Source organism: Notothenia rossii, assembly GCF_949606895.1.
Source record: "Notothenia rossii genome assembly, chromosome: 1".
In the NCBI taxonomy this organism is placed as follows: Eukaryota; Metazoa; Chordata; class Actinopteri; order Perciformes; family Nototheniidae; genus Notothenia; species Notothenia rossii.
This window is the reverse complement of record NC_136912.1, coordinates 5,311,775-5,337,481: the sequence shown is the minus strand read 5'-3', so window position 1 is coordinate 5,337,481 and position 25,707 is coordinate 5,311,775. Positions and strand designations below refer to the sequence as shown.

The 25,707-nt window shown below is 38.5% G+C and overlaps 3 protein-coding genes across 6 annotated transcripts; 1 reads left to right on the top strand and 2 right to left on the bottom strand.

The window, feature by feature from the left end:
* Window positions 1–876: 876 nt before the first annotated feature.
* Window positions 877–14,729, bottom strand: arhgap19 (Rho GTPase activating protein 19). Of its 4 annotated transcripts, XR_013803852.1 has the most exons (13): window positions 14,631–14,729; window positions 13,459–13,736; window positions 11,514–11,594; window positions 11,013–11,222; window positions 8,962–9,188; window positions 8,003–8,089; window positions 7,820–7,885; window positions 7,356–7,550; window positions 7,025–7,132; window positions 6,051–6,164; window positions 5,758–5,856; window positions 3,723–3,953; window positions 877–2,020 (listed from the first exon to the last, which is right to left on the bottom strand). XR_013803852.1 is itself a non-coding variant. In XM_079658009.1 (12 exons), the coding sequence occupies exons 1-12, from the start codon at window positions 14,672–14,674 to the stop codon at window positions 3,894–3,896; spliced, it is 1,569 nt and encodes a 522-aa protein (XP_079514135.1). In that variant the 5' UTR covers window positions 14,675–14,729; the 3' UTR covers window positions 877–3,893. The 4 variants fall into 4 exon arrangements, 3 of the variants coding, with proteins under 3 accessions (XP_079514135.1, XP_079514136.1, XP_079514137.1); XM_079658009.1 differs by having other exon boundaries at window positions 877–3,953; XM_079658010.1 differs by having other exon boundaries at window positions 877–3,950.
* Window positions 14,730–15,806: 1,077 nt separating this feature from the next.
* On the top strand, window positions 15,807–22,760 carry LOC307045315 (B-cell receptor CD22-like). Its single transcript, XM_079690889.1, has 10 exons — window positions 15,807–15,862; window positions 16,810–17,160; window positions 17,444–17,674; window positions 19,633–19,902; window positions 20,178–20,438; window positions 20,533–20,793; window positions 21,748–21,835; window positions 21,921–21,978; window positions 22,199–22,296; window positions 22,391–22,760. Exons 1-9 carry the CDS (start codon window positions 15,808–15,810, stop codon window positions 22,292–22,294), a joined length of 1,671 nt encoding a protein of 556 aa, XP_079547015.1. The 5' UTR covers window position 15,807; the 3' UTR covers window positions 22,295–22,296; window positions 22,391–22,760.
* On the bottom strand, window positions 22,483–25,472 carry LOC307040860 (lysozyme g-like). The gene is made up of 5 exons (XM_079684040.1): window positions 25,395–25,472; window positions 24,435–24,512; window positions 23,309–23,505; window positions 23,073–23,223; window positions 22,483–23,000 (listed from the first exon to the last, which is right to left on the bottom strand). The coding sequence occupies exons 1-5, from the start codon at window positions 25,396–25,398 to the stop codon at window positions 22,867–22,869; spliced, it is 564 nt and encodes a 187-aa protein (XP_079540166.1). The 5' UTR covers window positions 25,399–25,472; the 3' UTR covers window positions 22,483–22,866.
* Window positions 25,473–25,707: the final 235 nt, after the last annotated feature.

The following is a 25,707-nucleotide window of genomic DNA, read 5'->3' as shown; positions in this document are numbered from 1 at the left end:
AAAGCATTCAAACTGTTTTAGGGGAGACCTAATACCCAGACCTCATTAAGGTACCTGTCATATCAAAATTCCTTTCCAAACATATCGATTTAATAAGATATAGACCGTGTAACTCATCGTACTTAAACCTTCCTCAACTGATCCCATCGTGTTCTGTTCTCTAGAGATGTGTATTCTTTTAATACATCACAAGTTGAAGTAGGTTGGGAGGAAGCTTAAGGCTGCTATCTAACCCTGAGACTCACTCTGCCTGCACTGCTGAATCCCTACCAGCTGGGACACTTCACTGCCTGACCTCTGACCTCTGAGCTTCCTGCAGGAGAAAGAAAGAGTTTCTCAAATGGGAAACGACGAACATTTAATATAACAATATTTTAAATGGTGATAAATAGTAGCTGTCAAGATGGGCAACAGAGTAAATGATAACTAAAACTTAATCAAAATAGCAAAACAAGCAAAGTATATTCTGTACCTTTGGAAATGGCTTTAAATTCATGATGAATAACGGAATATATTTGTGTTAATGCAATGTGAAATCCATCTTATTGACAGTTTAAATTAATAAAACTGAATCAAAAAGCAAAGCTATAGTTTCACATCTACTTGTGATGGCTTTCGTGACACAAGAAAGAACTACATTAACATAGATTAAACTAATTTAAAAACATTTTTGCAATATTTTTCCTTCAACTTTCTCCTCCGTGTTATCTGACAGCACCCTCTAGTGGCCACACGACACATTGAAGGAACGTCAGTTACAGTTGGCTGCTATACGACTACTTCTGGGCATTTATTTCCCCATACCAACTTTATAATGCATTATAAAAATTAAGAAATAAACATAATCAGTGAAAAAATAATTCAAACATGACAGACTTTGTTTATGAAAGATAAAAAAAGTTTTAATCCGAAGCGGCGGGTTCACCAGGGAATCCAATGCACTGTACAAGGTTAACTTATTTTACAATAAAATACAAATAAAAAAAGGTTACCACAGTTTAAACCAGGCGGAACAAAAGTCACAGATAGTTCATTATCACACTGGAAGAACAGAGCATTGACACATTTGAATAACAGTGTTTTTGATGAACCCATAAAACTCGTAACAGTGACATATCTCCTGTCTCTATGAACCTCCTTAACATACAATCATTTAGGTACCTTACACAACATGTATTCCCCCTACTTGTGTCATATCATGCTATTCTGTTGTTCTCAGTGTTAAACAAACTTATCAGTGACCATGTACAGATAGAAAGTAGAAATCAGTAACTAAAGGTTTCACATTTATGTATAGAGAAAAACAAACGAGACAGACTTAAAACAGGAAGGCTCCGGAGACTTCTGTGTTACAAATAAAACAGCATATCCACATCATACAGAAGGCAACTGCTCTCATCTGCTTGACAAGGTCACAAAAAGAAAAATGTAAGTACCTTAAATCTGGCCCAAAGACTTGTTTCCCAAAAGGCAATAAATAAAATACAATTCTCTCCCTTCAAATAAAAACATGTTGGTAGAACTGCAGCCTAGAGAACTGAAAAGGACTTCATGAAGAAAACATGACGTCCAGAGATCCCAGTTCAGTTTCAAAAGGCTGCCGAGATGAATTCAGTCAGGGTTATTTAGAAATCAAAAAAGTTATTGAGAAAACCAGAGTACAAAGTGACCTTCAGAATATGACAATTAACAAAAGGAGGTAATGTCTTCGAGTGTCCATCTGACATGTCATGCACGTTCAATCGCCTTCAACAAACCCATCGTTTCAACACCCACAACTCTTTCAAAGCAGGATGCACCAGTATCAGATTCCTATGTATGTCCAATTAGACCATGAAGCAACAACACATGAAAAACTTGAGGATTTCTCCTTGGCATGTCCAGATTCTATGAACACAATGTAGCACAGGAGGAGGCTAGTGAAGTAGTTGGAGAAGTCCACAGTTGCTTCCTGAAGGGCAGCACCGTTTTCAAAAGTTATTTAGTTGTAGAAATGTTGATACCGGTGCATGCGTACTCCCTATACAACGAAATGAGCAGATGTCAGTCAAATCAAGCCATGACAAGTAAAGCTGGAGGAACATACATAGGAAGTGTACATACAAAATGGCCGACCCACAAAATGTAGAAAAGGGGCTTTAAGTACGTAACATTTTCTGCAAAATAAACAATTATGCACGTGTCATTTTAATATCTAAGTACCTTAATCTGTTTTCAACAACAGGGCCTTCATCAGGTATAAGTGCTTCTTGAGTGTTGCCCAAATATACCCAGATACTGGCCATCACATTAGGGCTGGGCAATATATTAACATGTATCCATATCGTCAGATTGTGTTAGATTTGGGATATCGTAAAATAGTGTTTCTTGGCTTAGATGAGATTTGATTTTCTACATCTATTAGTTGTAATTACGAATGATTATTTATCAAAAAGCACCATCAGTACACCTTACAATTGTCAAAATATCTGTATATTTGGTAAGGAATATTGTGATATACTCTATATAACCCAGCCTTACAGTACACGCTCATGTTAAAAAGATCAGACTGTAACATTACTGCTCATTTCAACCTTCTCAAAATCGTACAAAAACTTTCTTTCGACTTTCCTTTAAACCACCACCATATCATACCACCCTCACCACGTCACACTTCCATCATCCAGCTGACCAAAAAGTTAAAAAAAAAGTAAAGTATTTAAAGTCCCGTTAGACTGTAACATTTCATATTTGACGGATTCGTTAAGAGTGGGTATTTTCACAGTCTGTGAGAGTAGTGATTATCAAATGAACGCTATTTTTCATATCCGGATTTAAAAACATTTGAAATATAAAAGTGACCTGCTCACTGACTCGGCATCAGCGGCACAACAAAGAGAGAACATCACCCAAAAATATCATCCGTTAACCAACATATCGTACCGTATCACATCTCCCAGTTCAACACACGTTATAAAAAACACACACACTTACAAACACACTGTACAAAATATATACATATCCTACACTTACTAGTGGTCATAGAGTTTGATACAGTAGCTACAAATACAAGTTTCAATAAGCAGGTCTGAGCCAGTGGAGCCAAAGCAAAGAAACAGGAAGAGCTAAACAATAACGTGTAGTGGTTATTCAAAACAGAGCAGCATGCAATGTGACGAGCGTTCATGCTTTTACATTTAAACTGATCTCTGAGCAGATCTTATAATGCAGACTTGTTGATAAATCCATTCAAAAAGTCACAATGGAATTTGAATAATTCAGAGTCAAATGCATAACTTTGATAGCTGATCAATGTAACAACATTATTGAAACCTGACAAATAAGTGGTATAAAAACTAAATTAAGAATGTTACAATAAGTTCGCATAGACTCTAATATTAAAACAAACTAATTATCCGTGCACCCAGTTCAACTTAAAGTGTTTCTCGTCATCATTACTTTATTCCGTTTATTTCAGATATGATTACTAAACTAAATCACGCTCAAAGAAATACTGTCCAACCTGATGCACCATTATCTGAATACTACAAGTACGAGAAATCTGGGACTTGTCTGAAGTATTTCTGAAAGTAAAAAAGGGGGTTTGAGCTTCAGATATCACGTATTGAGGTCATAACTGTTTTGCATGTTTGGAAGCAAAGTCATTTTTTCCCCATTAGGCATCTTTACATTAAGGGTATCTAAGAGGGGGAGGGTTGAAATCAACTGGAAGTACCACTCACGTCTAGTTGTCTGTCCAGCAGTGATTTCCTGGCTCTGGCTGAGGCTGAATGCTGCTTTATATTAGTCACAGTTAAAAGAGACTGACTACGATGAAAACATGATGACAAGCAAGAGGAATATGAATACTGCTCGAGTCCTGTCAGAGACAAGGAGGAGGAGCTGTTGGGTTTTTACAGCGAGATCTCCTGAGCGGGAGAGAAACACATCCGGGTCACAGAGGAGGAGTTCTGCTGGAGAGGGAGGAGGAGGGGAGGAGAGGAGGAGAGGAGGGGAGGAGGATGGATGGATGGATAGATGGGGAGATTCATAAATACAGTTTACGCTAAGAAGTATCACATTTGTCCAACATGTTAAACTAAATGAGGATGTGGTGGAGCAGTTTCCCACTAAACCGTTTCTACATTTGAAAATATATATATTTTTTAAAAACAGCTTTAAAAAGATCTTCACCGTATAGTTCTGCCAGATTCCATTTCATTATGATAGCCCCTTATTATTATTATTAAAGTCACAGGAAACTTCTGTGCATGACTGGTATAATAATAGTCTATAATAATGTATAGAGTGCCACAGTGACGCGTCCTAAAAAACGGAAGTAAGTTAGCATTTCACCACTTCCGTATCCTTCGACAAAAAGCAATGCAATCTCTCCATAGGGTTTAGGAGAATAGCTGAACTCAGGTCTGTGGTTGAGACACGTTGAAGAGACGGATCACGTTTTGTTCTACGACATTAAATCCATCAGCAGTGACCCCACTGGTGATTTCTGAAGAGTTGATGTGTCTGAAAAACGATGGTTGTTACCAAGTGGCTGAATGGCTTGATACAGAAGTTGTCGAGGACGTCATTACGCCGAACACGTAAACACTCCTCTAAGTTTGTTTCTGTTCTGCTTGAAAGCAAGTACCTGCCTCCTGCAGACTGTTCAAACAAACGCTTCAACTCGTTCCATTTAGAATCTGTATGTTTGAATATGGATCTTAAGTTGGCGTGACGTTGAAGCAGAGACCCTGCTGTAGTTCGTTTATAGCATGACGTTAGCATTTTGCTTCTGGCGACTAGCTTTATGATTAGAAAATGATAAAAGTAGGAGACATGTGGAGATTATCCGGCTGAACAAAACGTCCCTTAAATGTGTTTCAACCACAGACCTTATTTCCAGCTATTTTCCTAAATCCTATGGAGAAATTGCATTGCGTTTTTGTGGAAGGAACCGGAAGAAGCTTACTTCGGGGTTTTAGGGCGCGTCACTCCATTATCATAGGTATTTAAATGATAACCAACATTGATCTTCACAGCTGACCTGTTTCTCAAAAGTTGAAATAGCTTTTTTCGGGGTCGGTGTGTAGCGTGCTGCAGCAGCAGTCTGCTCTGCACGCAGGCTTCCTCCAAGTTTACAGTAAAACAAACTGGTGGTGTGACCAATGGCCATTTACAATTATTAATACTATTATTAGCATTAGTCTATATTTTGGTTGAAACTAAGCCAGAAAAAATAATAAATAAAAAAATATATAAATAAAATTGATTTTTAAAAATAATATTCGATTATGGAGACTGTAACGAATATTCCAATAATCACTGGCATCCCTAGTTGGTACACAATAGAATAAACCGTTCATGCTCTTAAAAAGGTAGGGTAAGTAATTCACTTCAGAAACACTTTTTGTTATATTCCATGGAATGCTCTTAACATCCCGATAGCAATGAATACATTAAATGCTTTGACAATAAATACATCAATAAATGTCATCTGTAAAAAGCACGACCAATCATCTGAGCCGGCTCGGCTAAAGTAACTGGATGGCCTACCTGCCTGTCAGCCTTCCATCTGTGCACAAACTTATCTCGTGCCCTCATTGGTCATGTGCGCGTTCGTGTGTGTTGGAGGAGGGGCTCTGTAAGGAAGTCTGAAGGAAGGGGCTTTTAAACTCAAGCGCAATCGAGCTGGTTTCTCCATTCTTACCTACCCTACCTTTAATGTATGAGCATTATTTGGACAGTGATTTGCTTTGTTTGGAAGCCGTGTCATACCTTGGAAACCTTCAGAACTCTGTCCTTAAAAGAAAAGTCCGGGTTCTTGACTATCAGCCCCCCCTTCCCCAACATGTGACCATTTAATGGGCTGTTCACCTGTACACACAAACAAGAATATTATTACTTTTTTTAAAACAAGATTACACTTCTGGGTGATTTGCTTATTTTTGGCAGATAGAAGAAAAAAATAAAACTCTTAGAGAAAAGAATAGAAAGTACAACAAAAATACAAAATGCATTAGATAGTAATCCTAAGACAATTTCTAAAACAAAAGAATACCAAGTCTTACCGCCTGTAGGATGACGTTCTCTTTACCAGCTTTTCTTCCCGACTTGGAGTCGATATCTGGGGAGATTTGTCGGAGCCGCCTCTCCCCCGTCAGCTGCTCACCGCGAGCTTTGCGCTGTTACCAAAAGTATCAGGTGGAGAGAAAACAGTTATAAGTTTAGTTAAAAAAAATATAAGTCATGTTTCTGAAATATTCGACACAAAGAGATGCATGGGTTTATTTAAGGACTCCAATCACAGTTAGACCACCTGTTGGACCGTGCAAATGTAAGCAAGCGTTTGTTTTAGATGTGTTTAACTTGCAAGTGTTAAGAAGAAATTAAAACAACTTGTAATAAATGTTCAGGCACATTTGAAGCTTGCAACTTGTTGACTAAAAGGTATACTCAGTATCACCGGAATCACTATCGGCCGATACGCACAACTCTTACCCCCAGATTCCACCAGGTCCGTCTGCGTCGCGTTACGGCTGTACCGCGGTGTCCGCAATGATCGAGGCCACTCTAGTCAATGGGTGCTATTCCACCAGACGCCCTGCGTTACGGCTCAGAAGCGTCTCGCCGCTGGGCTCCGCTCAAAATAGGATTGAAGTCTATTTTTCGACGCGACGCGTTGCATAGTGCCGGGCAGGAAGTGGACCGGTCAGAGCATCCGGCCCATCCCCAAAATAAACTAATTTTGCAGACCCTATCCCTCCGTAGTCTTTCAAGTAGGAGGAGAAATGCCAGCGTTCTCCTCCGGTTTACAGGCACTGTGTACATTATATATAGAATAATTATGATGATGAATGCATTTTTTTACCACTAAAATACAGCAACACATCTTTGATTCATGTCGTTTATAACTGGGATATTACAATTATTATGATCTTGGTTCCATATAACATAATGCTGATAAAAAATTAAAATCATATATTTTTTGTTGTGCTTAGTCTTGTTCTTCTTGTCATTGTGAGTTTCCCGGATGGTTAAGTACCTTGATGAGGCCTCCAAAGGAGCGGGAACGTGGGTGTTTCTTGCTGGCAGTGGGGGGGAGCTGAAGCCGGTCGTCCGTAGGCGTCCCTGAGGTTGTCTGTTTGACTAACTGCACATAGAAAGAAGAACACTTAATATCACATTTCACACACACACGCACTGAATCATAGTGACATGCAAGCTGTCTTTGGCTCTTTCAGGCTGTAACAAAATGTAAATGTCCGCTCTGTGGGAAGAATAAAGGTATTCTGATTCTGATGCATTCAGGATACACATGTTTTCAGTTCATCTAGCAGAGCTTTAAGACGGTAAAATAAGACCCCAAGTTGAACCTGTCGGACGAGTTTCTTCTTCTTGGCGGAGTCGGGCATGCTGTGGTTGACGTGTCTGAAGAGGTCCTTCAAAGCCTCCTCTGTGTACTGCTGGGCCGGGGACTGGCATTGCTCCTGGGGGGGAGCCGACCTCTTTAGGGGCAACACGGTCCGCTGAGCAGGAGATCTGCTGGCTGCAAATAGCTCCAGATCATCCTGAGAGAGAGGGGGGGGGGGGGACTTTGAGGATGGAACTGCTGTGTTGATATTTGATTCAGACACTTGTTTGCAATTGTACCGTTTCAGGTACCGCTCAAAAACACACCCGTTTTCTAGTGGCTCTTAAATGGTGGAATTTGACATCAGGACAGCAGCAACTCTGCATGTCTTCTGACGCAAACTGAAAACCCATCTGTTTCAATTGTACCTTCTCGTGTACCCCTAGGGGTCCACATACCCCAGGTTGGGAACCACTGTTTACTAACCTTGGTCTGCAGAGCCTTGGTGCCAGTGAAGTGCATTCTGGCGTATTCCCGCAGGTAGACTGGAGCCTGAACAACATGCAGCAAACAGTCACTCATCCACAGGGTAAACATTTAACCCGTCACATGTTACGTTTCTAAAGCCACATGTGTTTCTGTGCTTGAGTAAAGGAGAATAATAATCACCCTGAAGAGCTTCTGTGAGTGTTTGATGAGGAAGGCCATGCTGTTGTTCAGTTTCTTCAGATTGTCTTTCAGGTCACAAGCGGTCATCTACAGCAGGAGAGAAAACGGAAGACATGAAGTGCTATTCAGAGATTTGTACCACAATCTTGTTTTAAGTATGTTTCACCAACAGATAGCAGGGCAGCACATATGAGTTATTTTCTTTATAAAGAATAGGATTGCTTTATTCCGGTTCAGGTTTATTTGTACTACCAACTGCTTCTAAATTCGACACAGAGTAGCTTTAAAGACAATGTTTAAATGGCCGTTTTCATGTAATGTATGAATATTATACTTTACTCTGTTTCCCACATATTGTGTAAATATTGTATTTATTTTTTCATTTGTCAAAATTGTCTTTAAATCGTTTTGTTTATAGCTTTTGTAATAGTAATGCAATTTGTTTTGCTACATATTCTGCTTTCTGTATGCACCATTTATAATAGGGCTGCTCGATTATGGCAAAAATCATAATCTCGATTATTTGGGTCAATAATTGATATCACGATTATTAAAAAAGATTATTATTATTATTACTTTGAAAACATCCATTTATTGAAAAGAAAATGTGAACAGTATGTTTTTAACAGTTGATTACCCTGAACTTTAAGTAGAATTCAACTGAAAAACCAATAAAAAAATTGAATCTTTTTATTTCGATTACGTTGTTTTCATAATCGTTGCAAGCCAAAATCGTAATTACGATTAAAATACGATTAATTGAGCAGCCCTAATTTATACCAAAGTAGATTCCTCATATGCGTAAACCTACTTTGTAATAAAACAGAATCTGATTTGTGTTAAATAAGTCTGATCCCAAATCGAACAAAAATAAAAGATGCCTAGATCTACGATTTCGGTCAATGTGAAGCCCCTTGGTCCTTGAACCCATGCCATGTAGTTCCAATGATAAATCTTACGTTTCTGGGCCAGACGACGTGCGGCGCGAACATGAGGGCCAGGTTGAAGGCGGACATCTTGTTCTTGTCCTGCTGCTTGGCGGTGTGGTAGAGCAGGTCCAGGAGCAGTTTGAGCAGGGACCGGCTGGCCTGAGGTAACAGCAGGAAGAGGAGCTGCAGGGCTTCTATCTGGCGCTCCTTGTTGGGCAACGCAGTCTTGTTCCCGAGTTCGTCAAACAGAGTCAGATCTGGAGGGGAAAGAAGTAAAGTCATGAATGAGTTTTAAAAAAAAATTTTTTTTAAAAACTCTATTGAGGGGAGCAGGGGTCGGAAGGTAAGTTTGGCCCAGATTCTGAGCCACTAGATGGCGGGCCATTACATAATCAAAGGCTAATTTAAAGTGGACCTATCATGCTATATTTGATTAATATAGTGTAGGACCATACCTATATAAGGCATATTTATACTTTTTATTTTTCAAAATACCAAACAGATCATGCATTTTATCCATTCCTCATTTCGCTCAATTTAACACTGTCTTTGCATCATGGGCTGATTCTGTGAGAACAGCACCATCTGGTGGCCTGAAATATGTACTACAGCGTCTCCAGCGCTTTCGAACGGCAATGTCCGTGGCTGTCTCCTCCTGATTGGTGGAGTTGGCCCAATAGCCGTAGCGCCACCGTCCTGACGTCAGGACAGTGTTCAAATCTGGATCAGTCTGTATCAGATCCGTTGCAGCCCCTTTTTAAGAGATTTGGGTACGGAGGAAAATAGAGACGGTTGTGTTTTCTGATACTTGGTGAGGTCCCTGGAACACCGGGGACACATAGTCATGTATAAAAGACGTACAAAAGTGCATTTTGCATGATAGGTCCCCTTTAAGTAATTGATTGTTAAAATCGCTGCAGTTATTATCCAGTGGAAAGCCCTTACCTACTGGCAGACCCCCACTAAGAAAAATAAATATATACACACATAAGGTCATCATCTTAACAGTTGTTTATGCTCATCGAGTCATGCGTGAGCAGAGCATCAAGCTGGCATGTCTGTAACAGCTGAATGCGGCGATTACTATCTTGTTCAGCAAAACGCCTCACAAACGTATTAAGATCCAAAGCTTTAGTGCGTTTTGATTCAATACAGCCAAACTTCACAGTTTCTTCTCTGTCAGTAACAGCTGAATGCGGCGATTACTATCTTGTTCAGCAAAACGCCTCACAAACGTATTAAGATCCAAAGCTTTAGTGCGTTTTGATTCAATACAGCCAAACTTCACAGTCTCTTCTCTGTCACCGTCCCGTTCAAATGAAATCGCCGCCAATCACATTTCCAAGCTCGCGCCAGGGGGAGGGGTTACAAGGATCGAGTCTTGCGCTGCATTCACTTGCACTCGGACATTAGGGATTTTCTCTCATAAATGTCCGATGAGCCAAAATGTCTCTAATTCAGATAATTTTCCGGGCCAAATATTATTGCTGGCGAGCCAACAATAGGCCGTGGGCCGCCTGTTGCCGACCCATGGAGTACAGTATCACAAAATGCAACCAGGGAAGAGATAAAGTCACCCCAGAAGATGAAAAAATGTGTACTCTCTGTGGGCTCATTTTGATTAATGTTGGGTTGATTTGGAGGATCTGGACCATTTGTGTTGGACAGATTGCTTTTGAAAACATAATTGTCCATAGTTGAGATAATTGTCATCTTGTGCTCTCTATAACAACTACTCATGGTAGTCAAAAGATCAGCCCACTGAGTACAAATATTGCCACTTTCTGGTTAAAACTGCCATTTGTGATCCTGAACATTTCAGAAATGGACTCCGCATCCTCAATAAACCCCAAAACCACAACATTTTTCCAAATCGGCAAAGTGATTATTAACTATTGGTTACATAGGCTATAAGGCCATTCATTTTAATTAAGACAACTTATGTTAATTGCCCAATATATGCAAGTTAGCATCCAGCAGTTTATATGTGCTGGGGACCCAGAATATACATTTCTAACATAAAATGGTTCAGTATTCTGGAAACGAGACTAAAATGTGATTGCATGTTTGTGTATTCATACCGGCTATCTTGAGGTGTGCGTGAAAGTGTCTTTGTGTGAGCAGGGGCTCGGGCAGCTCTCCCAGGAAAGTCTTGAGCAGCGTGGCCACATCATTGGGGTGAAAGTCTCCAGACTCCAGGTCCACATCCACCCCGCTGTTCAGGAGCTCCTTCAGCGTCTGCTGCCGGACGCTGTTCCCCGGCACCCGAAACAGACCCTCCACGTGCAGATCTGAGTGAGTAAGAGCAGGTCAAAACCTAAAACATCTGATCAATTATTTCTGTTTTTTTTTTATTTCAAAGCTAGGTAGGACAAACGGAAAACATGCCACCCACACAATTTTAAAACAAAGAGAAGGAAATGCTGTCCGGGTTGATCACTGGTGCTGAATTACTGCATTACTGTATTATCTATTATGTGTAAAAAAAAAAAAACATATTTTTTCAGGAAGTTGTTCTCTTTAAACATCACTAAGCAGTTACTGATAAACTTGTATTCATGTATTTATTCAAAATAACTTACTTTTGCTGAGGTACTCAATGAGCTGGTAGATCTGGGCAATGCAGATTTCTGTTAGCGGGGTTCCAAACACAACCCCTTTATCTGGGAACGTGACAGAGACATGAGTGATCATATTATATCCAGGGTTCATACACTTTTTCACCAATGATTTTCAATGACTTCTCCATGACTTCTCCAGGACCTTCACCTAATTTTCCATGACCAAAAAAGTACTCTTTTTCAGCGGTACCACTGAAAATGCTTTATTTTAACATGGAACAGGAAAATAAGCTCTGCATATGAAACATGTTGTGCCTATCTCAAACAAATCAAATATTAGGCTTACTAGCTTCTACACGCTAAAGCAGGGGTATTCAAATAAAATTCAACAAGATCCAGTTAGAGAAAATCTCCCTGTGCAAAGGTCCGGAACATCAAAATGTCTAACTTGCTTTATGAATGAATGTGATATATATTGAAGTAGCCTGTAGCTTTATCAACGTCTGCATGTAATCAACAACTGACTGCCAATCAAATAAAGAAAGTACAATTCATAAACAACAACATTTATTGTCAATTAACATTGACCTATACAGATATACAGTAAATACTGTGGATATGTGTCGTTTTAATTTTGATCCTGGTGGACCGATCATATGAGACTGCTTATTTTTTGTGACCTCAGTTCTGACTTGAGGGAATGTTTGGTCGAACACTTTGTGTTTTGGCACTTTTAATGAGCGCCACGGTCTCTGAACAAATGAGACACACTGGTTCTGTGCTCCCAGTGGGCAGGATGAACATGAATGAGTCCACTCCGGGTTAAAAGCTCTGTTCTCACTGTCCACTTTCCTCTTCTTGGAGAGCGCCATGTGTCATTATTTGTCTCTCCCTGCCTGCCGCTAACACGCCTGTTCACTCTCCTCTCCTCTCCCTGTATCGCTAATTATTCTCTTCACTCACTTTCCTCTCCGCTTCTCTCTGCCGCTCTCTCGTCTCTTCTTCTTTGTTTCTCTCCCTGTATCGCTCACTCGTCTCTTTCGCCCCCTGTCGGCGGCGGTTAGAATAGAATCGCCCGTCAAAATTTAAATCCCCTATTAATGTATTGATTATAGGTCCGGGTCCGTATAGGTCGGCGTCTGGGTCCGGATCGCGGTCCGCCTGTTGCCGACCCCTGCGCTAAAGCAACTCAAATCTCTCACCAGCAAAACACCTCGTCAGTTAAATGCCATTTTACATTTCATTACTATACGATACAGTATTTATTATCATTATAGTATTACTATTTCGGCGATTTGGTAAAATATAAATTATATTTGATGCAACTTTAGTTATATTTCCATGACTTTTCCAAAACTTTGGGGAAAATATTGTTTTCCATAACTTTTCCAGGACCTGGAATTAGCATTTTGAATTTCCATGACTTTTCCATTGACTGCGTCGACTTTTTAATGACCGTAACCCTGTATAAGTTAATAAAATAGTTATTCTATTTCTGGTACAAAGACAACACAAAGGCCCCCATCACATACAAGCTGGTTAAAGCAGCTGACCTTAACACCAATGACCATCTCATCTATACATCCCATTGAAGGACAGATTAGTAGATGACATTTGATAGACTTTATTCACAGCAAATTGGGAATTTTATGAATGGTTGTGAGGGAAATAATGCAAAAAAGGGCTTGAAAGCTTGCATGAAAAGTAAAGATGATTCGCTTGTTTGTTAAGCAGCTGTTGAACTAAACATTTGTTTGACATTTTCCCTTCATTATAGGTAAATGTTAAAACTAAGAACAACGAACCAACAATTACTAGTTTACAACTGTTGGGAGGGTTTTCAGATTACAACAGCTCTTATAAAAAGTTCTGTAAATATCAAATTGGGAGTAGAAAAACAGAGAGGGGCTTTCACAGTTCCTATTGCAAGAGTTAATTTCTAGAGGTCACATAGTTGACCTTTTACCTTTGCGTTTCAGGAAGTTGAAAGAGCGAAAGAAGCCTCCATTTCCACCTGTTGGGGTCTTCGGGCCCGCCTCCTCACCAAGGAGCTGTGCAAACTCTGTCCCGGGAAGATCTATGAGGCGAGTGATGTTACTTAGTACCAGCTCCAAGAATATATCCGGGTTCTCATGACGGAGTTTCTCCACAAAAAAGTCTGGGTTGAATATGACTGGAGGTCGGCTGGGACGAGAGCCACCAGGTGATTCTTCATGATTGATCACCATACTGCTCACTGGACCTCTGAGGGGAGACACGGGAAATAGGTTAGAAACTGAGTATTCCTACACTCTGGTACTTCTACATTTACTAAAGTACAAGATCTGAGTATTACTTCCACCTCTTTAACTCAATTAACTTTTAGTTACTTTGCAGATATGGATGACTAATGTGAAATATAATCAAGTGTTAAATCAGACTTTAGTTCCACTTGGAGTAAATTCACAAGATACCCTGCAGTATACAAAGTCATTCAAAGTAGCTGCACCTTTACCAGCTTTGAGAACACTTTCATGATCAATCATTATAAAACATATCATATCTATTATTCTGAAATGGACCAATCTGCACAATGACTACTTTTACTGTCGCTACTTTAACTATATTTTGATGAGAATACTTTTCTACTTTCACTTGAGGAACATTTTTGAATGCAGGACTTTTACTGAAACAGAGTATTCCTACACTGGTACTTCTACTTTTACTCAAGTACTTCTCTGGTCTGCACACAATGCTTAAAACTAGCTAACCTACATTGTATTTAGCTAACGGGTATAGTCAGTTGGTAACGACAACAGTGCTAACGTTAGCTAATACAAGCTAAACATTCCCACCAACGTTGCTCAACTTATTTCCAAAGTAAACAGTTGAATAAATAGCAACAATGTATTGCCACAAGGTTGTATTTGACCAAACTGATTGTCATTTTGTTTACGGTACGTTGAACAGCTAACGTTAGCTAGCTAGCAAACAAATGACTTTGTTGACGGCTAACGTTCGAGATTGACAGCCCTTTGTTATCAGTGTCACACACGTATGTTCCCCACTTTAAAATGTCTCAAGTTTATTTTAGCCCTTGAGTAAAGCTGCGTTAATGCAGATAACATTATAATATTAATGTTTGTGTTTTTTTCTTACCTTCTATTTTGTGTGTTTTCATCGACATCCTTGCCCGCAGCCATGTTCGGTTTGAATCCTCCGCTGTTATCGTGTAGGCCCCGCCCTCCTAGTGGCCGATTGGTCAGTTGCCGGATGTGGGCGTGACGTAACGGGTCTGATTTGCATGTTCCTCACTGTGATTGGTCGGTTTGAATTCGGAAGCTTTATAAAGAGGACAACAGCTTCTTCTTCTGCATGTAACATCCTTATAAAGACAGTCTATCTATTGTAACATCTACCTAAATGCTATTCATGAATAAAATAAAAAAACTGCAGTTATATTTACATGCTAAATCGCAATTCCTTACTGTATTTCAGTTGAAGGGTTATTTGGGGAATGTCACACACATATCTAAATCTCCTTAATAATCATGTTGTCTCCTACTTTTGTTGGGGCACATTTGGAAAAAGGGGTAGAAAAATTATCAAGTTAAGTACAATGCAGAGAAACAGACAGTAGTGGTGGTAAAAACGACATTTACTCAAGAACTTTACTTAAGTATTATCGTATTAAGTACAAGTTAGAGGTCCTTGTACTTCATTGAGTATTTTGATTGTGTACTACATTCTACTTTAATTTATACAGTCTATGCTTTTACTCCCTATACTTTTTATAGGGACATATTGTCAATTTTGACACCTAGGCCTACATTCATTTCAGAGTTTAGTTGAGAGATACTTTGCTTTTTCTTTTTTAGATAGATGGATAGATAGATAGTTGAATAAAAGATGACAAAGTTAAAGACCTACAAAACAAAAAAGAATAGAAAAATAAGAATTTAAAACAAAAATATTAACATAATGTCAATATTAAGCAATTATTTAGAAAAGCAAGTCAAGTATATGTTTATTTTATGGAACGTTTTTTGATTGAAACCATCAAGACAACACTCTTAGCATGTAGGGCCCAAGGATCATTTCTTCTTTCTACGTGGGGATTAACATGCATCCACCTGTTCATGCACATTTATAACGTAAAGGGGAAGAAAGCCTGGCCAGTTTTAAACAGTTTCTTTTTTAACGCAGTCGAAAAAGAAACTTCAAAGACCACATCCTCCTTTTGAATATAGAAAGGTTTTTTGGTGACTTACTTACATACAGTGTTTCTTATGTGCTTGATCTACCAGCTGATTTATTAGAGACGTGAGGAGCAGCTATGAGTTTAACTGCAGCAACGAGAGGATTTGTCGTCTTCCTGCTCTCTGTGCAAGGTAATGTACATCTACACTGTATACAAAGATTTGATCAATAATTTATCGTTATTTTTTTCTTTAAGTTACTTTCACTTCATATAACAATTATTCAATTTCTACTGAATTCCATACGTTGTTATTATTTCAACTCAGCTTTAAAAGCCAGTTCAAGGACTTATAAATTGCAGTGTATGTTTTCAACTTAGCACAACAAGAATTGGGGTCTTTCAGTTTTCAAGAACATGTTTTTTTCAACACAAGCAGCATCTTTGTACGCTTCACTCTCTATAAAGTCAAGTATTGTGCACCTTTAAAGGTAATAAAACTGTGTTGGTGTGGATGAAAGTAATGATTGTAAATAGCTTCATTAACAGAAAAAATAACCAACTAAATAAATTCATCGTTCAGTGGAACTTCCTCCATCTACCTGCGGTCATTAACTCATCTTAAAGGCAGTGTTTTTTAGATCTCTGATTTATAATGATTAATAATACATTAAACATAAAATACATTAAAAATAAAATAATGCAATAAAACACAAAAGATAGAGATTTCTTATTGCAGAAGATGCAGATTAATGAGATTAGCGTGGTGTTCAAGTAATCTTTACTTTTTTTGTAGATTCAATTTCAGACACAGATTTTTTAGGTTTGAGTAGAGCAAAATTACAATTCTGTGTTTAGGGTTCACACAAATAGTTATCATTAATCTTAATTGTATGTTTGCGATGACTTCTGAAAGCCATTACCAGTTAAATGCTTACAAATATACAGGTACAATTTACGTCAATGCAGGACACAGCATTCATTTTAAGTTAAAAACAGATAGTTGCATCACCAAAGTTAGAGAAGGCAGTCTCAATAAATTGCTGTTCCTTTAGTTCCCCACACACACACACACACACACACACACACACACTGTTGTTATGAGTCTGATTCTAGTTTCTGATGTGCTCTGTGTTTCAGTGGTTCAGGGCCAGTATGTCTGGGGAGTGACTTACACTTCCACTGAGATCTGTGCAGTGAAAGGATCAACAGTGGAAATAGGCTGCAGCTACACATACCCATCTAGATCGTATTCCAGTTTTAAAAAAGAAATCTGGTTTACTAAAATGAATAATGGTGAATTTGTAGATCTTAGTTCAGACTCAGACTATGCAGGTCGTGTGCGGTACATTTATAACAACAACAAAGACTGCACTCTGAGAATCTCCGACCTGAGAAAGAGCGACTCAGCCGAGTACAAGTTCAGGATTGAATCAATGCAAGAAGCTTTAAAATATACCGGTTCACCTGGAGTCACTTTGTCTGTTACAGGTAACATTTTCATTTATGTTAATTATTTCCAAATGTTTATTTATTTATTTATTTATTTTTTCGAGCGTGTAAAACCAAAGAAAATACAAATGAAACAAAAGATGATACAGACATGATACAGTACTATACAAATGAATGCAATAACAAAACGAAATATTTAATTAATAATTGAATAATCTGTAGTATCATTGTCTGATATCAATAAACAATAAAGCTTTTGCTAATTACACGTCCGAAAAGGACATAGAAACATAACATTCCTGTTTTCTCTTCATGAATCCAGGTGTCATGGTGCATGTGCCTGTGGAAGTCCAGAGTAGACAACGTTTCGTCAAGCCAGAGCTGAAGTGTCAAAGCAGTTGTCGTCTACCTGATAGTTCTTCCTACGTCTGGTACGAGAACGAGAGAGTTCAGAATGGAAGGACATCTTCTTCTTATTCAATTTACTATAATGCTGGAGACAACTATTCCTGTGCTGTAAACGGACATGAGAACCACCGTTCTCCTTCAGTGTGTAAGTACACTCAGTACGGACACATTTTCACACAGTACAATCACAATAAGACAGAGTCATTTCAATTGACTTTCCAAACTTTAATGTAGACACGGCAGCATTAAGTATTACAACAAAAAGCTAAATTACCAAAAGAAATGCAATATTGAGATACACGTTGTGATGTGCTGCAGAGAAGCTGAACAATGACACGAAACTGGTCGGTAACATTTGCAAACAGCAAGTGATGCAACAGGAATTTTGACAGGGTATTTGTTGCATTTTTCAAATTAATTGCAAGAGCCCAACGAAAATATTAACGAGAACCTTTTTCCAAATCAACCTTAAGGTTTACTGTGCATCCTGTTACGGATTGTGAAGGAAGCAGGACCCAAATGCAGATATAAACTGAAAAAACTCCGTTATTTCAAGGCTATGATATAAGCAAAGACAAAACAGAACACTCACCGCAGAACTAGTCAAGGCAAAAGACGAACCGACAAAGACAGAAAACCCAGAACTTAAATACACAAAAGACTAATCACACAAAAAGACACAGGTGAGGAGGAAATACAGGGGCCACAGGTGAACACAATCAGAGAAAGAACTACCAGTATGGCGCATTGGCGCATAGTCCAGAATTATTTTTGCAAGATATCACTCAGACTCAACAATCATATTTACAGATGGCTCCAAAGATCCAGAGACAGGGCGTGCTGGGGCAGCAGTATACATCCCAGTGAGTAATACACATATCAAGAAAAGGGTAACAGACCATGTGTCAGTATACACCACAGAGTTGTTGGCATTGGTACTGTCATTGAAATGGATAGAGGAGAAAGGAATACATAATAGTGTAATTGCATCTGACAGCTATTCAGCTTTATCGAGTATACGATCAGGCAGATCTTCATTTAGAATGGACATAATAAATGAAATATATCTAATTTTATATCAAATGCAAATCAAAGGCATAGCAACTCGTTTCATCTGGGTTCCTGCTCATGTTGGTGTGGAGGGTAATGAACAGGTGGATATTCTGGCCAAACAAACACTCAGAAGTATGAACATAGATATAGAAGTTCCACTCAGTAAAGCAGAGGTTAAAACATTCATACAGAAATATGCAAAAACAACATGGCAAGATCATTGGGACCTTAGTGATACAGGAAGACATCTTTATAAAATTCAAAGGTATGTGGGGGATGGAAGGAAGGTGGGGTTTAAAAGAAGGGAGGAAAATGTCATTTCTCTGATAAGAATAGGTCATACAGGTCTCAATCATACTTTAAGTATAATAGGAAAGCATCCAACCGGAAAGTGTATGCACTGCAGCCAGCCAGAAACTGTTGAGCATGTTTTACTGCTTTGCAGGAAATATAGTACTCAGAGAAATGTGCTTTTCCAGACACTGAAGAAAGCAAAATTCCATGACTTGTCGCTATCAGGACTGTTAGGGAAAACATCAGGCAATATATATTGTGAGATTATTAAATTTCTAAGAGAAATTGATACATTTAAAATAATCTAGAGTTTTGGTTCTTTGATTTGTTTCTTTTGTTTCTTGTTTTCTGCTTAGTCTCTTGTCCACACTTCAGTCCAGTTGGTGGCGGTAATGCACCTACAAGTTGGTTTGCCAACCGCCAATAAACACGAAAGAAGAAGAAAAAGATGAACATAATCAGACAACTAGACACACCAGGGAAACTAACGACAGATGAAAAAAACACAGGGAAAAGGACCAGACAATAAACAGGAGGAAAACATGACAGGGAAAACAGCAAAACACCCAAACCTAGACATAGAACGTGACATAACCCAAACATACAAAACTACCAACGTGACATGAGCCTAGGAGTGTGACACATCCCCCAATAGACTTTAATCACATGTTTTCGGGTCTAAGATGTGATGGGTCCAGGATCTGCACTTTCAAACACACTAACCTGGAAAAATGTATGTTATTATTTCTCCTCCAGATGCTCCAAAGCTCCCCTCTGTGTCAGTGAGTCCCTCTGCTGAGGTAGAGGAGGGCAGTTCAGTGACTCTGACCTGTAGCAGTGATGCTAACCCAGCAGCTAAATACACCTGGAACAAGTGGATTGGCACGCCAATCCTTACTCCTTTCAAGAAAAGACCACAGCTTGTCTTCAGCTCCATCCATTCCTCTGACTCTGGACAGTATTACTGTACAGCTCAAAACAATCTGGGGATGAAGTCATCTAAAGATATCTTTATTCATGTGAAATGTGAGTGCAGTTTTAATCTCTCCAGTGTTTGCAGAAGAAGATTCTAATAAGTATAACTTCTTTCTTGAACTCTGCTTGTTTTACACATGCACAGTCTGCTGTAATTCTCTGAGCAGCTTCTACAGATTCCAGGTGTTTTGGGATCAAACATTCAATTGTCAGACCAGCTTCTAAATCTAAATTGCAGCTAAACTAAGCTCATCACAGTTTGTAAGACCACATGTACTGTAAAACAACCTAAACTTAAAATAACCTTTGTAGCACTTCTCCTGCAGATCCTCCAAAGCCTCCCTCTGTGTCAGTGAGTCCCTCTGCTGAGATAGAGGAGGGCAGTTCAGTGACTCTGACCTGTAGCAGTGATGCTAACCCAGCAGCTAACTACACCTGGTACAAGGAGAACAGAAAAGTGTTTCTGGGAGCAGTAGGAAGTTATCATTTCACCTCCATCAGCTCTGAGGACAGAGGGAACTACTACTGCAGGGCTGAGAATCAATATGGAGAGGTCAACTCTACGTCTCTATTTGTAAATGTCCAGTGTGAGTAAAAAAAATAAGTGAGTTTTCCTGTAGGGGGCACTAAAGACAACCTAGCCTGCCTTAAATATAACTATTTGTACACCCTTTCTTCCAGATCCTCCAAAGCCTCCCTCTGTGTCAGTGAGTCCCTCTGCTGAGAGAGAGGAGGGCAGTTCAGTGACTCTGACCTGTAGCAGTGATGCTAACCCAGCAGCTAACTACACCTGGTACAAGGAGGATGAAGACTCTCCAAAAGCTTCAGGACAGATCTTCAACATCTCTGACTTCAGAGCTGAACACAGTGGGAGTTATTCCTGTGGAGCCCAGAACAAGTTAGGACGTAGTAACTCCACTTTACATCAGATTATTTTGGCAGGTAAATTCTCCACCTGACTTTTTGATTGGATGATTAACAGATCGCATCACCCAGCAAACTAGGGAAGAGATTCTCAGATCCTCTGGAAACACCTACCACCTTTAACCAGTGGTGGAAAGTAACCTAGTTCATTTCTTTAAGAACAGTACATTTTAGGAAAGGTATTAACTTTACTTGAGAATAAACGTAAATTGAGTATAAACTTTATTTTAGTATTTGTATTTTCTGTAGCTGTACAGTTTACATCACATTAATTGTACATCTTGAGAAACTCACTACTTTACAGATTTTGAAAATCAACACAAAAAAAGATGTAAGGGATAATGTGTAGCGAGCCGGTCATTCATGAACAAAGAAAACCAACAGGTAGATCAGGAACATGATGCGAAGTGGTTTAATACATGGCTACGTACTGAATAAGCAATGATTCACAAAATAGTTATAAAACTGATCGTATGGCCTCCGCTACGAAAAAAAGTGTTTGTTTACTTCCTGTCTGTCTTCTTCTGCTGTTCCCTTTAGTGTTTACTTCCTGTCTGTCTTCTTCTATTGATATCTCTGTTATCCAGCGCCCTGTGTCTTTAAACCGCTTTCCTTCTCTTGCGCTACTTTTTTTTACTCGGGACAGTTTAGCCATGTTGAATCTAAAGTGTTGTGCCCTCCACAAAAATACTAATGATTATTCAAAAAGTACTCCATAGTGATTTCTGATGGACAAAATGTTTGGTGTCCACAGCTAATGTTAAATTGACCAGTGAACTTTCTGTGGATTCATATGTCCGCACATAGTCCCTTATCATCGGTCTGTTCTCCTTAGAAAGAGTCTCTTAGCAAAAATAGCAGATATTTGGAATGTCCAAATTGGCCAATCAGAATTGAGTATTTAACCTACACGTGAAATTCAGTAGGTAAATAACAGTACAGTATCTCACAACTGTTTCTCTCCATGTCTAGATAAATCCATAATGATCATGAACATCACCAGGTTGACTCTGATGGTTGTGATGCTGATTCTTCTTCTTCTTTTCTGTCTCTTGATGAGGTGAGAAAAAAACCTTAAAATATTTACTTACTTTTAGAGTTTTTCGATGAAATGTTTTGATGTTTTTGTTTTTTATTTAATTCAGGAAGGAGAAAGCTGTGAGCTTCAACACTGAACTGAATGAACCCATAGAGACTTGGGAGGTGGGAGAGAGACTTGTGCACTTATTCTGTCCTTAATGTTTATGGTCATAAAGAGAATTGAAATGTAACTTGATGAGTAACACCTTTCTTAATAGATGCACCATTGTGTATTTACCTTTTAAAGATTGTCCAACTAGATGTTGTAGCAGAAAGCAATTTAAGGAAACAGTTTGAAAAAACAGTTTGGCCTCTGACTCTCCTCTCGTTGTCTCTCCATCAGTTAGACCCTTGTTCTGTGTATGAGAACGTTTCAGACCTGAACATGGTCTCTGCAGAACAGACAGAAGAACCAGAGGAGCAGGAGGACCTGGTGTGAAGGTCAGCAAGCTCTCACTCAGCTGTATTTATGAAAAAAAAAAAAAAAAAACTTCCTGAGAAATAACTCACCAGAACTTTATGTGATTTATTTTAGACGCATCAAACCAGAGGGAGACTCACCTGGATGAAACAGCAATTAGAAGTAGTGGGAGGAGTTTGCAGTAAAAGTCAGAAACAATCAGAGAATATAATTATAATGCTTTATTTAACTTGATGTCCAACATGCTTTTTCATTCAGATTTTAATGAAATAAATTGCTTTTAAACCATTTTTTGTGTCATCTTAAATGGAGTTTATATGATATTCAAAATCAATGAAAATGTAATCACAGTTTCTCTTCTTCTTTATTTCCTCTTCCATCAAACAATTGTAATTCTAGTTTTGGCATCAGGAGTAAGAAAACTATGATTTATAAATGTTTGTGACCCCTGTAACATCTCTGTAATAAACCTACAGTATTTCAAGTTTTTATCACATTTGGATTTTACTGACAGGCATTGTTATTGTGAGTCTTTAATAACATGATGCAAGTAAAACAGGAGAATTTCTATTTGTTGGCAGCTTCCGTGTTTAAAAGCCATTGTTTTTATACCACTGAGCTCTGGCAACAACATCGTTGGAGTAGTCTCCACCAGTTGTGTTGGCATCCACGCTATCGTAGGAGTGGACATTTCCATCACCCATATTGTAGGCTGCGATCCCTCCTGTAAAGATAAACACAAATGAGAAACACAGCAGAAAATTGTGACGAGAATTTCTGATCCAGTGAAACCAACCTTTCAGCTTCTGCTCGCTGCTCCAGCTCGGAAATTTCTTACTGATCCGATCGATAAAATTAACCAATATTCCCGTGGCTTGGCTGAGGTGCTCCACACTGTCCCAACTACCGCGTGCAGTGTGCCCACCTCCATTTGGATTCACATCAACCTAAAGTAATGGAAACGTTTTTATTTTTATTGAAATGTGAAGCTCTACTAAGACGATGCGATAAAAAACAAGAAGTTCTAACAACCTGCATCAGTCCCCAGGCGTTACCATTGTCTCCCCAGCCATTCTTTAATGCATTTCCAGCCCTGGACTCTCTGGAGATGATGGCAGCGATGAGAGCTGGCTCAATTCCAGATTGACCTCCCACACTGTTGATTTTAGACCTGTATTTTGCCATTCTTCCACTATCAGTTTGTGCCATGGTGTGAGATGCCGCCACACCTTTAGAAAGAAACCAAAATATGCCCTTAGTGCAACACATCTATTTCCATGTGAACATACAGAAAAGTTTATACTATGTTCAGCCCTGAGCCTGTTTTTTCAGGTCTCAGGCTCGAAAAAATGACATTCTCAGAACAAATGACTATATCTTCATTTCTAAAAGGGATGAATTAATCATATTTTTTATCAAAGCAATGATAAACCTATGAGTTGGATGTAGAAAAGTCAGAATCAATATAGAATTTTTTTATTTTAAAGCAAATTGAGATTGAACATATTTAAAAAAAATGTAAATGATAGTGTCCGTCCAAAAAAAAACATTACTTATAGTGAAAACCACCCTTGAATGATGGGATAGTAGACTAAAAGCTTGTTACGCTCTGAAAACTGAAAACTGAAACCTAGGCTTAGGCCATAAATATGAAGATGGATTATCAGTAATAATTTCAAAGTGACAGACACATTGGATTAACCTATGGATTAACCTTCAGCAGCGTTTTTATCGTTTTAATGCCATTGAACACAACTTTTGATCAGAAAAACAGCAAAGGTAAGACATATTGCCATTTTGGCTACCTAAAGCTACGTTGTGTGGTGTCTTGATTTGCTTTTGCTGCGGTGAGTTTTGATCGCACAGTGATGATACTTATACCTATAGAATCTGTGGAATCTCAGCTTTAATCAGATATATTATTTGTGCAGATCCGATAAGTTCAGAGGCTTGGTTTTAGAGTTGTGTTTTGTTTCGGTAAAAATGGTTCATATCGTCAGTTAGCAGAGTTTCTTCCCGTTAAGTGGGCATGACACATTATTAGGTTGTTAAATGTTAAGAAGCCAAAAAGCAGACTACGATCCCCTTAAGATGGAGATATATGATAACTTTTTATAGAATTTCTGATTATTCAGCTTGTGTGTTTTGTAGTGATTACCTGAATATCCAAGTTTGTCCTGCTGAGATGTTGACCAGGAAGCCCCACTAGTTTCAACACGCATTACGCTGGCGTAACCTGGTAATGACACGCTTATTAGATCAGTTTTCATTCACATAAGCATGGTTGGAGGAAGAGTTTAAAAGCTTTTACTTAAGTTATAGTACTAATACTACACAGTATAAATTCATTCTTACATTTAAAATGTTAAATTATAAGTACAAAAAGCTAAATCTACTCAAAGTATTACAAGACATTTTTTTTTCAAAAGCAAGATTAAAACTCGATAATCATTCAAAAATAAACAAGACAATTATTTGATTGTTTAAAGATGGAAAATCATTTCCTGTCTGTTTATAATATATAATATTATGATGTTTAAATAAAACATCAAAACAATATATTGTAAACAACAATCTAAATGTCTAAAGTAACTAGAGCTGTTAAAAAAGTAGTCGAGTACAAATTTCAATATTTCTTTTGAATTGCAGCGACGTAAAAGTCCATAAGTAAAGGAAATACTCAAATAAAGTACGATTACCTCACATTTGTACTGCATATGCAAGTTAATTGCATTCCACCACTGGACACATTGACTTGAGGGGACTTTTCAGCGGTATGGGAATATAATACATTTACTCCAGTACTTAAATAGAATTTTGAGGTAATTACTTTGCTATTTTATACTTTACAGGTTCAGAATATGAGCTAATACTAAATATACATGAAGTACTAAATCACAATTTACATATGATTATAATGAAGTTATCCAACAATCATAATCCAGTTCTTTATAACTCTTTAAGTGAATATCTACTGTGAACCACTTCCTTTGCATAGTAAGTACAATATACGAAGTACAAATGAAACAATTATAAAAGACAGGTGCAGTCGAGGTCTGTGTTACTATATTACACTTTTTGAATGAAGTTGTACAGAAAAGTATATATTAGCACTCACCCATTTTGCTTGTTATCTCTTCTGATGGTTTCCTTGAAATTGGAAAGTGAGTGAAGAACACTGAGCTCCCTCTGAGCTTTTATTCAAGCTCACAGAAAGTGAAAGCAAAGCAGCCAATCACACGAGAGCAGCTGATTTACAAGAAACAGTCCACAGTTACTGTAACAAGGGCAGGGAAAGACATAGTGCTGCCCATTATGTAGTTGATTGGAGGATGCTGTGAACCAGTTAACAGGAAATGTAATTTTCAGAAAGCATGCTGCATGAATCATACATATTCCAAGAGGAAAGTCCCAATAATTTGAGGAACTTA

Bases quoted from the DNA above. Each gene is read 5' to 3' on its own strand.
- arhgap19 (XM_079658009.1), bottom strand. From the start codon at position 14,674: ATGGCTGCGGGCAAGGATGTCGATGAAAACACACAAAATAGAAG. The intron at 11,595-13,458 runs GTAAAAGGTCAA...TCACGTTCCCAG, and splicing joins CAACTTCCTGAAACGCAAAG to ATAAAGGGGTTGTGTTTGGA. The intron at 5,857-6,050 runs GTAAGACTTGGT...TTGTGTGTACAG, and splicing joins AGAACGTCATCCTACAGGCG to GTGAACAGCCCATTAAATGG.
- LOC307045315 (XM_079690889.1), top strand. From the start codon at position 15,808: ATGAGTTTAACTGCAGCAACGAGAGGATTTGTCGTCTTCCTGCTCTCT. The intron at 17,161-17,443 runs GTAACATTTTCA...TCATGAATCCAG, and splicing joins AGTCACTTTGTCTGTTACAG to GTGTCATGGTGCATGTGCCT. The intron at 19,903-20,177 runs GTGAGTGCAGTT...CTTCTCCTGCAG, and splicing joins TATCTTTATTCATGTGAAAT to ATCCTCCAAAGCCTCCCTCT.
- LOC307040860 (XM_079684040.1), bottom strand. The intron at 23,506-24,434 runs GTAATCACTACA...TTCTTTCTAAAG, and splicing joins GGACAAACTTGGATATTCAG to GTGTGGCGGCATCTCACACC. The intron at 23,224-23,308 runs GTTGTTAGAACT...CCATTACTTTAG, and splicing joins ACGCCTGGGGACTGATGCAG to GTTGATGTGAATCCAAATGG.